Consider the following 12,572-nt stretch of genomic DNA (forward strand, 5'->3'; position numbering starts at 1 on the left):
CATCAGGGGAAAAAGCATATGGGATGGAGGTGCAGAGGAAACCAGGGACAAGTTTCCAAGAGCTCTCTCCCAGGTTAGCCACAAAGGACACACTCAATTCCCCCAGCACTGAGTTGAACTGTGACAACATGTGAGCGGTGTTACCAACCAGGGAAGCTCCTTAGAGACTCAGTGTCTGGGGTCTTAACTGGGGACTGATCATGCAGGCACTCTCAGCCTGACACATGCCAAAATTCCAGACTCCCAGAGTGAAAAGAGGTGTTCAGTATAAACCACATTGTGAGTACAGTTCAGGCACAGGGAGCCAGTATGAGTTCCAGGAACTTGGAATCCTCCTAAAACCCAACTTCCCAGACACCGGGCGAGGGCCAACTTTAGAGCAGGCCTTTGAAGGATGGCAGGGAGGTTACTATGTGAACTCACGGCTGCACGAGCCCCTGAGTACCATAATGAAGTCCGCCCCCGGGGGAAAGGGTTGGAGTGGAAGAGCAGCTTGATCTGACGCACATTTTAAAAGAACCACTCTGGCCATAGAATTGAGACTAGATTGTATGTAAGTGGGCGAGGACAGAAATAGACAGGAAACTAGTGCAGTAATTCAACAATAAACCACAGAGCTACAGGAAGCAGGCATTTGCCTTTCGTGAGATATGGATGACCGTAGAAGGAGCAGGGTTGTGGGATGAGATGAGGAGTTCTGGACGTGCTAATGCCCTGAGTCAATTGCTTATAAGGGTTGTAGGATCACCCTGTTACCCAGTCTGGCCCATCTCTGGAGAAAAAGGCAGGTCAGCTTCCCCTGAACGTGTGCTCTACTGAGCACAGATGCTTCAGGGGAAGCATATATATATATATATTTAAGTTTTTTAGCCACATAAAAAAAATAGAAACAGGTGAAATTATTTTTAATATTTTGTTTAACCCAGTTATGAGCCAACATAAAATGATTGATGAAATATTTTATATCCTTTTTTATATCCTTTTTCCCATACTTTGTCTTCAAACTCCGGTGTGCATTTTATACATAGAGACCAGTCACATTTCAGCTGCTCAGTGGCCATGTGTGGCCAATGGCTACTGTGTAGGACAGTGCAGCTCTAAGGCGTGAGCTGTAGTGGGGAAGGTTAGGAAAAAGGAGGACCATCTCTGTCCCCACCAGGTACTGACATGACTTGTTTCCTCACTTTCTTCCAGTCTCTGCTGAAGTGACTCCTTACCAGAAAGGCCTCCTCTGACTGAAAATTGTGCCTTCCCACCATCATTCTGTACCTTTTTATCCTGCCTTGTTCTTCCCTATGAAACTGATAATGGCCTTATTTGTCTATTGTCAGTTTCTTTTACTAGAATGCAAGGCTGTGAGAGCTGAGATACTGCTTTGTTCATAGCTTTATTCCAGAAAAGCGCCTGGCATGCAGGAGGTGCTTGGTGTGACCCCATCATTATGCATGGGGTGGGGGGGACAGAACACTCACAGGGCTTTCTCGGGGTTGTACAAATACATAGGGCAGAGCTGGGGTGCCTGGGACAAGAACAGATGTGGAGCACATTCTACGATAGATTTCTCCTTGTGAAACTTGGTCTAAGATTATTCTAGAGACATTAAAGTACTCTGGTTTAATATTTCCCAATAGATAGTGTTCTGGGTTCTTTCAATCCATTCAGTAGAATTCCTCAATACAGGCCTCTTGTGTCTGGACAAGCTTGTTGTAAGATAAGCTTTAGTAGGTAAAGAGAGTTTCTTGATAATTTTCTGGCTGTATTAAATTCTTATTTTACTAACCCTTATCAATAGAGGGCATAGAGCCAGAGAGCCTTCTCTTTGAGAAGGCGTTGTGAACAAATTATATGAGTATTTTATTTCTTTAAAGTTTTTATTTTTAGGTAGTCTCTACACCCAATGTGGGGCTCGAATTTACAACCCCCAAGGTTGAGTCACATGCTCTACTGACTGAGCGAGCCAGGTGCCCCATATGCATATTTTTAAATCAAGATATTTTCGGTAGGAACGTTTGAATGCTTTGAGCAGGATTTTATTATATGTAACATTTGTAACAGTATGTTAAAATGCAATGTAAAACACTGCCATTGGATAGGTTATCTACTCAAATTCACATTCTAAGTAGAAGCTTTTAGAAGCTGTAAGAAATTCATGGAGGAATTTCTTTTCAGATTACCATAGTAAAAAGACAAGAAAAAGGAAACTATTCCTGGGAAGATTTAAAAAAAAATCTTTATACTCCATATTCTGTCTTTATTGCTTATGAATAAACTAGGGGTCTTGTAAGAAGGGATTCTTTGGAGCATTAATTTTGAGCAAAAGTTCATTCAGCAGCTGTCAAGAGATGCTGCAAGTGTTAGAGGAGGAGTTCCAGTCACATGGAGGTAGAAATCAGTCTGGACCAGAGCAAAGAGGCCACAGAGTCTAGGTGAGAAGAGGGGCAGGGCATATTTCTGGCAGGAAAATTAGTCATAAAGACTAGGAGCTAAGGATGAAACACCATCAGTGGAGACGGCACAGCCTGTAAAACATTTCAGAGGATATGAATTTAAGGATAAGAGACAATTGTAAGTGATCAGAAAGAGTGCCCTGGTTCTCACGATGTCTTTACGTTTGAGTGGGATCCTAGAGGCCATGTAGACCAAAACTTATTTTACAAGTAAGAAAAAAGACTTAGAGGGGTTGCCAGAAGTTATACATGGGAAGAAGACTTCCCTCATCTCCTGACTCTATGTCCTTTCATTTCTACAAACTTTACATATTATATATAATGCTTTCCAAAAAGTGTGTGTTTCCTGAGTGTGAAAACAAGATGTTCATTGAAGGAATCTGAAAATTACAGAAACAAGAAGACAAAATAAAAATAATCCTGTAATGATCAACATTTTAATTTACTTTAACTTAGTCTTTTAGTTATTCATATGTGTATTTTCAAATTAAAATCGTGGTCATTGTATATTGCTGTTTTTTAAACTATGTTTTTTTTCACTCATCGTGTTGTTTTCATGTTGTATCATGTTGCTTAGTACTGTGAAGTTTGCACAGGCACAACAGAATGAAATAAAAGCCTACTTAGGTAATTTCTGCTAATCCCTTGTGACTTCCTGTGTGTTTTTCAGAATTCATTATATAAACAAGTAGAAGAAATGGAGCAAGATAGCCTTTTAACCTTGAACGTTGAACGCTTAAAAGGAACATATGGTCTTATAACCGTAATGTGGGAAGCTGATGGAAGTATTAGTGATATATTTCCTACCTCAGGAGTGGTATGTAATTTTTAAAATTATAGGAGAGTCACTTTTAAATTATGGTTACTGTTAATGCATGGGACCTCCCTTATGGATGAAATGTTTGAGTTTAACCATGTCAACACTGGAATCCTACTAATCACCATAGAGAGGGAATCAATTTAAAGTTAGCTTTAATATTGTGATTATTGTTCTTTTTTCCTATAATTCCAAAATTATCTGTAAAAAAAAATCCCTTTTTAGATTCAGTAAAAAGGGTTGACCAAATTATGGATGTATTGTCAGAAAGATCAAACCAACCAAACTGGAGATGGAAACGTGGTTTCAAGATTTGGATAAAATGGAAGCAGTAAATAGGAAACAAATTTATGTAGGATAGTCATATGTATGAAAAAGCAGATGAGAATTGTTGAGTATGTAGATTGAGTTTCCTGTAGACTGTCTCTGAGATTGAGAGTTGTGGGTGGATTCCTGGGGAGACACACCTATGAGGAAACACGGAAAGTAGGAATGGGCAGAGGGGGATGTTGATCCCTGGGTAGTTGCACCTGGGGTTGAGTCTGTGAGGAAGTTCTGGAGCTGAGCTGGTCCTTTGGAGTTGTTTCCAGTTGGAGCAAGGAGGCTGAGATTTTGCATCCCTATTTTAGCCATCTGGGACCTCATACCACCTTCTGAATGGGACATAACCTTGAGTGAAAGTTTACTGCAGCTGAAGGCAGTTCCCAGTGAGAAACATAAAAGCTGTTATTCCCACCAGCTGGGGGATGGGTGCATCAGTCCCAAGAAGGGATCTGGGCAGAGGATCACTTTATGTACTATTGGAAGATAGTATAAAATTGGGACACAGGTTGAAGAATGAAATCAGATTGGATCAGAGAAGTAAATGACTCACAAAGAGAGAGTTTAAAGAACCTTCAGTTCCTAATTGGAAGATGGGTGGTCTAGACTCATCTCGGGTTTCATAGATTTATCCATGTTTTTTCCCCAAATGCTTCTCTGAAGAATTCCTTTAAAAGACCTCTCATGAAATGATCTCAAAAAAAGACAGATGAATGTTATGGTCCAACATTTCCAGGTTTCTGTATCGTTTGAAAGGAGATTAGAACTTCAGTGTCTTAAAAATGTTAGGGCAAATTTTATTGCATTGAATATTTACTTTATACAAGTTACCAAAACTATATATTCAACTACGTAAGTTGTATCTATCAGGCTCTCTATGTTCCGATTTATATTTTCCCAATTAATATTTCTTATATAAACACGATTAAAATGATTTCTATTTAAATGCATAATAATATCTTTTTTTTTTTTTTGATTTTATTTTTTTTACTTATTCGACAGAGATAGAGACAGCCAGCGAGAGAGGGAACACAAGCAGCGGGAGTGGGAGAGGAAGAAGCAGGCTCATAGCAGAGGAGCCTGATGTGGGGCTCGATCCCATAATGCTGAGATCACGCCCTGAGCCGAAGGCAGACGCTCAACCGCTGTGCCACCCAGGCGCCCCTAAATGCATAATAATATCTTAAGTGTAGACTATATTTGGAAGAATTAATTATTTTACTCAAGACTCAGTAAACTTTCTGTAAAGGGCCAGACAGTGAATATTTTATTTTATTTTATTTTTTATTTTTTTTTAAAAGATTTTATTTATTTATTCAACAGAGAGAGAGACAGCCAGCGAGAGAGGGAACACAAGCAGGGGGAGTGGGTGAGGAAGAAGCACGCTCACAGCAGAGGAGCCTGATGTGGGGCTCGATCCCATAACGCTGGGATCATGCCCTGAGCTGAAGGCAGACGCTTAACCACTGTGCCACCCAGACGCCCCCAGACAGTGAATATTTTAGACTTGTGCACTATTACGGCTCTTTCCTAGATACCCAACTTTGCCTTTGTAGCACAGTAAAGTGTTGGACAGTATGTAATTGAAAGAACTTGGCTGTATTCCAGTAAAACTTGATGAAAAGGATTTGGCCAAAGAGTGGTAGTTTTCTGACCCCTGATTTTATTAATAAAGCTCTTGAGTTTATATCCTCAAGTGCCTTCTTTAGGTGAGAGATGAGTGTCAACAAAATGGGCCTAGAATGCTAGTTTGAATGGTTGTAGTTTATAGTCATGTTGCTAGAGAATAGGGTATAAGGTGGAGAGCGATTGGAAATGACATTCAAGAGCAGACGGAAGCCCTATCAGAAAGGATTTCAGATGCCTTTTAGCAACCGTGGATTTGACTCTAGACAATAGAGGCACAGAAGGAGGAGAGAGATGCTTTGATTTGTATCTCTTTTTATCTTTCTCTCTCTACCTCTATTTTGGTTGATTCATTCTTAAATTATCCATCTATTCAGCGTTTAACCAAAGGAAATAGCAATCCTGGCAAAATTTTTGTAGAGAAAAATGTTTAAACTAGTATGTCACCTTCTTTTATCTTTATAGATTTTAAAAAATATGTTATCCAGGACTTAGACTCCCCGAGAGACTATGTATTCTATATTTTAATAGGATGTGATAATTTGGCTACATGTTTTATCAGGTTAAGTTTCTGTAATGATTTCCTTTTTTTCTTTTTTTCCTAATAATCTTCCATTTTTAATATGAGAAACAGTTAATGGATTATATTGTGTTGCTGAAATCCATCTCATTATTTAAGTTGTGGTCGATACTGAAAGAAAATTTAATCTTTCAAAATTCTTATTGCACAGTGATAATTACAAAATAAATAAAATCTTCTTTCTTTAAAATTTTAGATTTCATTTTCTGAAGGCCAGGCACTGTCTACGATCACTCTGGCTGTTCTTGCTGATGATGTACCAGAGTTATCAGAGATTGTGAGCATAACACTCATTCGGATTACCACAGAAGGGGTTGAGGACCCATCAAAAGGTGCTACCATTGATCAGAAAAGAAACAAATCTGTGATAACGACTCTGTCCAATGACTCACCTTATGGCTTGGTGGGTTGGCACTCTGAGTTTCTCTTCGTTAGAGTAGCAGAACCTACAGGTAAATGTTGTTAAATATTTTTCAGGTTCTAGGAAGTTTTATTGAATAATTTAATTGTAATGTTTACTAGGAATATAAATCCCATATATATATATACACACACACACACATATATGAATATATATACCACATATTTTAGTTCGACAGATCACAATCCTTTTTACTTTTTATTAAATTTTATGATCATGTAATCACTCAGCAATAGTGCTATAAGAAATGTGTGTACTCTTTTGAGACATTACTGTCATAATAGGAATATCAATATTTTAGTCATTGCAATAAAGGTGAAGGGTTTTTATTTTACTCTCTCTTCTTCATCGTTTATTTATCTGTTCTCTTTCCCATCTCAGATTCCTCTGTATAGATTTTCAACAGTTATAGGGAACAAAAAGCAACACAGTGAGATGCATTTGGTACTCAGGGTATTAATTGTTAAACCCAAAGCTGTAATTAGAATAATTTTTCTGTGAAGTGTAAGTAATCAGTCCCTATTTCCTTTAAGCTTAGTGCTGAGATCTTTGCCTAAATAACTATTCGTATCAGTTGTAGGATAAATAGATTTTTGTACATAAAGGCCATTTGATTTATTTGAACAAATATATTTGAACATATATGTATTTATTTAGAATATGCAATGTGTAAAGCCTCTAAAAGTTTCAGACAGGAACATGGACATCTTTCAAAGACCTTTTATTTAAATAGTTGATGGAAAAAATGACATGTAATTATGCACCTGGGCTCTTATATGTCTGTAAATATGGGAACAGAAGTGGTAGACTTAAAATATGTTCATTTATTCATTCAGCATACATTTTGATGCACCTAGTAAGTGCCACAAATTGTGCTGTGTGTTCTGGAAACAAAGACACAGTCTTAGGTTTTTAGGACCTCACAGACCAGTGGGGAAGATTGGCAAGCATTTTTTGGTCCATTTATATAGCAAATTTAATTTTAAAAATCTAAAAAATGAAATAAAAAAATCGATGCTACAAAATACTTTGACCCTTGTGACAGACACTTCACTATAAGAACTAAATTACTTCTAATGATTAATTATTAAATGATGACTTTGCATGTTTTTCATTTTTTTTGAGATTTTATGTATTTATTTATTTGAGGGTGGGGGCAGAGGGACAAGCAGATTCCGGTGCTGAGCACAGAGCCAGATGCAGGGCTCGATCCCACGACTCTGAGATCATGACCTGAGCTGAAACCCAGAGTCGGACACTTAACTCACTGAGCCACGCAGGAGCCCCACAATTTTTCATTTTCAGAATCTTCTTAGCATTTGTAATTAGCTGTCAGTCTGTACCTATGTACCTTCCTAAGATTTTCAGCCATTTTTGTTAAAGCTCATGTTATGTGCAATGTGGAAGGGTACATTAGAGAACCTGAAGTGAGGACTTAAAACTGGGATATAAGGTACAGTGATTGTCAGCACACCTTTGGGGACAAGGGGGACAAAAGCACAAAATCCTCCTGGGTGGGGGGAGTACATTAGGATAGTGCAGAATATTCCACCCGAATCCTTGGATCGGTATCAACTAGAAATAGAAAATCTTGTTTACCTGAGGCCTGTCTTTCTCACAGACAACACCACCATTCTTCAGTTACCAATTGTTCGAAATAGAGGACTGTTTGGGGCCATTGCCATTCATTTGATCGCTAAACCCAATTTCTTATTGCACGCGGATAATCAAGCTACTGAGAATGAAGATTATGTACTACAAGAAACAATAATAATAATGAAAGAAAACATAAAAGAAACTCACATCAAAGTTGCCATTTTGCCGGTAAGTTTAGGCTGCAATGAATATGATGTAAAATAAAGGAAATGCTCTTAAGGATAAAAATTGATTTAAAAAAATGTGATGCTCTTAATGATAAAAATCTTTGAAAAGGCTGCTTTTCAATGTTAAATTGTGAGTACTCTAACTGGGGTATTGTTTGATCTTTTAAGCCTTGAATTGGGATTTAATTATATGTCTGATTGGATCTGCTATTTTGTTGGTTGCTTAGTTTTAAACTAATGAGTGAATGAATAAAATGCCCAAATTATACTGGTTATTTTTATTGTTGGTTTGATAGGGCAGTATTTTCATGTCATGATACAATTATTCAAATCAAGATTATTCTTCGGAGAGTTTAGATCTGGTTTTAGTGGTCTCTCACATATATAAGGAGAAAAGTGTATATCTGTAATGACTCAGAAGAAGCTGAGTGTAGGGGTGCCTGGGTGGCTCAGTCCGTTAAGCGTCTCCCTTTGGCTCAGGTCATGATCCCAGGGTCCTGGGATTGAATCCTACATTGGGCTCCCCGCTTAGCAGGGAGCCTGCTTCTCCCTCTGCCTGCTGCTCCCCCTGCTTCTGCTCCCTCCCTCCCTCTCTCTGACAAATAAAAAATAAAATCTTTAAAAAAAGAAAAGGAAGCAGAGTAGTTAATAGTGTTATTTATAACATTATGTAATAACTAAATATTGTATATATTACGATAGTCTATATAACAAGATTAAAAATAGATATATATTATTAGATGAAGATAATGTTTAATAGTAACATTAGTATTGGTAATAGCGTTATTAGTTATTAGTGATAACTATAAATTAGTTATTTATAACATTATGTAATAACTAAATATTGTATATATTACGATAGTCTATATAACAAGATTAAAAATAGATATATATTATTAGATGAAGATAATGTTTAATAGTAACATTAGTATTGGTAATAGCGTTATTAGTTATTAGTGATAACTATAAATTAGTTATTTATAACATTATGTAATAACTAAATATTGTATATATTACGATAGTCTATATAACAAGATTAAAAATAGATATATATTATTAGATGAAGATAATGTTTAATAGTAACATTAGTATTGGTAATAGCGTTATTAGTTATTAGTGATAACTATAAATTAGTTATTTATAACATTATGTAATAACTAAATATTGTATATATTACGATAGTCTATATAACAAGATTAAAAATAGATATATATTATTAGATGAAGATAATGTTTAATAGTAACATTAGTATTGGTAATAGCGTTATTAGTTATTAGTGATAACTATAAATTAGTTATTTATAACATTATGTAATAACTAAATATTGTATATAACGATAGTCTATATAACAAGATTAAAAATAGATATATATTATTAGATGAAGATAATGTTTAATAGTAACATTAGTATTGGTAATAGCGTTATTAGTGATAGATAGTAGTGACTTCTAGAAAGGGCATTTTGGGAAAGACATGAGGGATGGGACAAAATAGAAGATTCTTTTCCTGTTCGCTATGTATTCTTTGTATCTTTTGAAAATTTTTATTACCTATCCAGAAGTAAAAACAGTTTTTAAAAAGTTAATGAAAATATAGGATAATGTCTAGATTTACAAGTCTGGAGCTTTCGCTGTTAAGATGTATGCAGCCTTTACTGTTTCTCCTAAATTTTGGGCCATATTATATACATAAAACATATTGGATAAGAAGATATGGTCAAAATTGTGTGATGGATTTTTAAAAATTATTTTACTTGCTAATGAGTATTAGGTTTCAATTAAAAACTCACCGATAAGCTTGAATATCCCCTACGATTCTGAAGCTGTCTGTGGGAATGTATTAAAATATAAAAAGGAATCTTTTTTGTATGTGTGAAAGAGCTACCCGTTCCTGTGGGCCGTCATTTATTTCTCACTGAAAAATATCAGGTTTCCAAGGCAAATTCAGTGTATTTTTAAAAATAGAACATAATCTCTCCCCTGTTCTCCACCCCCCTCCACCCCAGGATAATGCTCCCGAGTTGGAGGAAGGATTTATTGTCAACATCACTGATGTGTACCTGGTGAATTCTGACTTCTCTACAGGACAGCCAAGTGTGCGGAGGCCTGGGATAGAAATAGTTGAGATAATGATTGAAGAAAGTGATGATCCCAGAGGAATTTTTGAGTTTCATGTTACCAGAGTGAGATAAACTTTAATATATTTATAGTAATACAGAAGCTTCTACCTGCTAATTTGGCCAATGTCATATAGTTTCTGCAAAATAATTGGCTTTGCTTCTAGATATTTATAAATACCTGTCTTAAAATTTGTCTTATAGATTAATTATTAGTTCTCTTTGTTAGACCAAAGGGTTAAGCAAGTTTATTTTCATTAAATTTAAACCTAAGCGTTCTAGAGGCACCTGTCTGGTTGGGTCAGAAGAGCGTGCGACTCTTGATCTCAAGGTCGTGAGTTCAAGCCCCATGTTGGGTGTGGAGATTACTTAAATGAATAAATTAATTTAAAAAATTGAAAAGAAATGTAAGAATTCTGAACACCTATTATGCATGTTTATATCCGATTATTGATTTCTACTTCGAAGGGTGAAATAGAAGAAGAAATAATAAATTTAGAAAGTGATGACATATAAGAAGTTAATTTTGTCTGGTATTTTAACTTATATTCTTTACTTAAAGGATATTGGTGGAGTTATTACTGCCTATGAAGTGCCTTCACCCCTGAATATTCTTCAAGTTCCTGTAGTCCGGCTGGCTGGAAGCTTTGGGGCAGTCAGTGTTTATTGGAAAGCAACGGTGGACACTGGTGGCCTGGAAGACTTTAAGCCATCTCATGGGATTCTTGAATTTGCAGATAAACAAGTATGCTAATCACAAACATATTAGCAATTTTTGGTTGTACTTCAAACATTTTAGATATCCGTCAAATGAATGCATTAGTGACTGCTAAATGTATTATATACTTGGTATATCAAGCCAAATAGAATTATTATTAGTTAACATGTTATGATTTATTAACAGACATAGGAAGAGAACATAAAGAGGCAAGAATCTCACCCTTTTCTGAACTGCCCCACCTGATTCTATTTTAAGCAGAATTAAAGGAGGATAATAAATGACTTGGAAATGCCTAAGAATGTATTTTAAAAAGTCCTGGTGAACTTGACTATTCCTATGAATTTTAGGTTAATCTGTTCTTTTTATTTCTTTTTTTTTTTTTTTGAAGATTTTATTTATTTGTGAGAGAGTGAGAGAGAGAGAGCACAAGTAGGGGGAGTGGCAGGCAGAGAGAGAAGCAAGCTCCCCACTGAGCAAGGAGCTGGATGCAGGACTTGGTACCAGGACCCTGGAATCATGACCTGAGCCAAAGGCTGATGCTTAACCGACTGAGCCACCCATATCTATTTATTCCTTAATGCTTATCAGTTCAAATATTTATTTACTTAGGGTTTGCACTAAAGGTGTGCACATTTATTACTGTTAATATCCAAAATTTTTTGTTATAATAAAAACAAGACTTTTTAGAATGATAGAAAAGAGACAAAATAATTAAAACTAGAAAAATTGAAAAACAGTATTTTAGATTTGTGCCAAAGTATTCTCTAAGAGTTATAAGTTTTGCAAACTGGGCATTTTGTAATATGCAAGTATAAATGTTTTCATAAAATTTTAAATCAATAAATGGAAAAAAGCGTGTGAACAACCATGAAAATGTTAATAGCCTCAAATGGCAGTATCCACCCACATGAAGTCTGATTTTGCCGAGACAAATTTGAACAGTATGCATCAACTTATTAGTTGCTGCTGAAGGGGCACCTGGGTGGCACAGTCGTTGGGCGTCTGCCTTTGGCTCAGGGCGTGATCCCGGCGTTCCGGGATCGAGTCCCACATCGGTCTCCTCCGCTGGGAGCCTGCTTCTTCCTCTCCCACTCCCCTGCTGTGTTCCCTCTCTCACTGGCTATCTCTCTGTCAAATAAATAAATAAAATCTTAAAAAAAAAAAAACAACTTATTAGTTGCTGCTGAAAAAGAAACGTACAGATCTAGACTTTCCTACACATAACGGCCTATGTTGTTAATATTTGAAATCATGAGTTTTTAACAAATTTAGAACTTTAAAACATTTCCTACTAAAAGGAGGTAAAATACAGATTTTTGCACTAAAAGAAACAAATACATTGATTTTTCATTGAAATAGCCTTCCACCTCTACTTATATTACCAACATTTTATTTTGTGTATGAGGTTGGAGTCCTATTATTATTTAACAGTGTCAAGATCATCATCATTCTTAAAGTTAACATTCTCTAGGGGAGGTGTTCTGTATTTTACAACATAGAGTTGAGGTGCAGACAGTTTTAATAAGCTTCCATTTCAACGCTTGATTTTGTTCAGGTTTCTGCCTGTGAAGATAAATCCACATTTCTCACTTTCCTCTTTCATTAAAGGTTTTAGGTAGATTTAGAGAGAAAAACTTTATTTTCTGGTAAACATCTTTGTCAAAATACTGGAATTTCCCTCTGAGATACAAGATTTTAAAT

At 36.1% G+C, this 12,572-nt stretch overlaps 1 protein-coding gene across 1 annotated transcript in view; it reads left to right on the top strand.

The window, feature by feature from the left end:
• Positions 1–12,572, top strand: part of ADGRV1 (adhesion G protein-coupled receptor V1) — a 520,697-nt gene that overhangs the window by 157,842 nt on the left and 350,283 nt on the right. Inside the window, exons 53-57 of the mRNA XM_034655643.1 lie at positions 3,118–3,264; positions 5,988–6,243; positions 7,834–8,036; positions 10,040–10,216; positions 10,713–10,895. Coding sequence (XP_034511534.1) covers positions 3,118–3,264; positions 5,988–6,243; positions 7,834–8,036; positions 10,040–10,216; positions 10,713–10,895 — 966 coding nt within the window. The remainder of the gene's footprint in view (positions 1–3,117; positions 3,265–5,987; positions 6,244–7,833; positions 8,037–10,039; positions 10,217–10,712; positions 10,896–12,572) is intronic.

This window comes from Ailuropoda melanoleuca, chromosome 3 (assembly GCF_002007445.2).
Source record: "Ailuropoda melanoleuca isolate Jingjing chromosome 3, ASM200744v2, whole genome shotgun sequence".
Taxonomy (NCBI): Eukaryota; Metazoa; Chordata; class Mammalia; order Carnivora; family Ursidae; genus Ailuropoda; species Ailuropoda melanoleuca.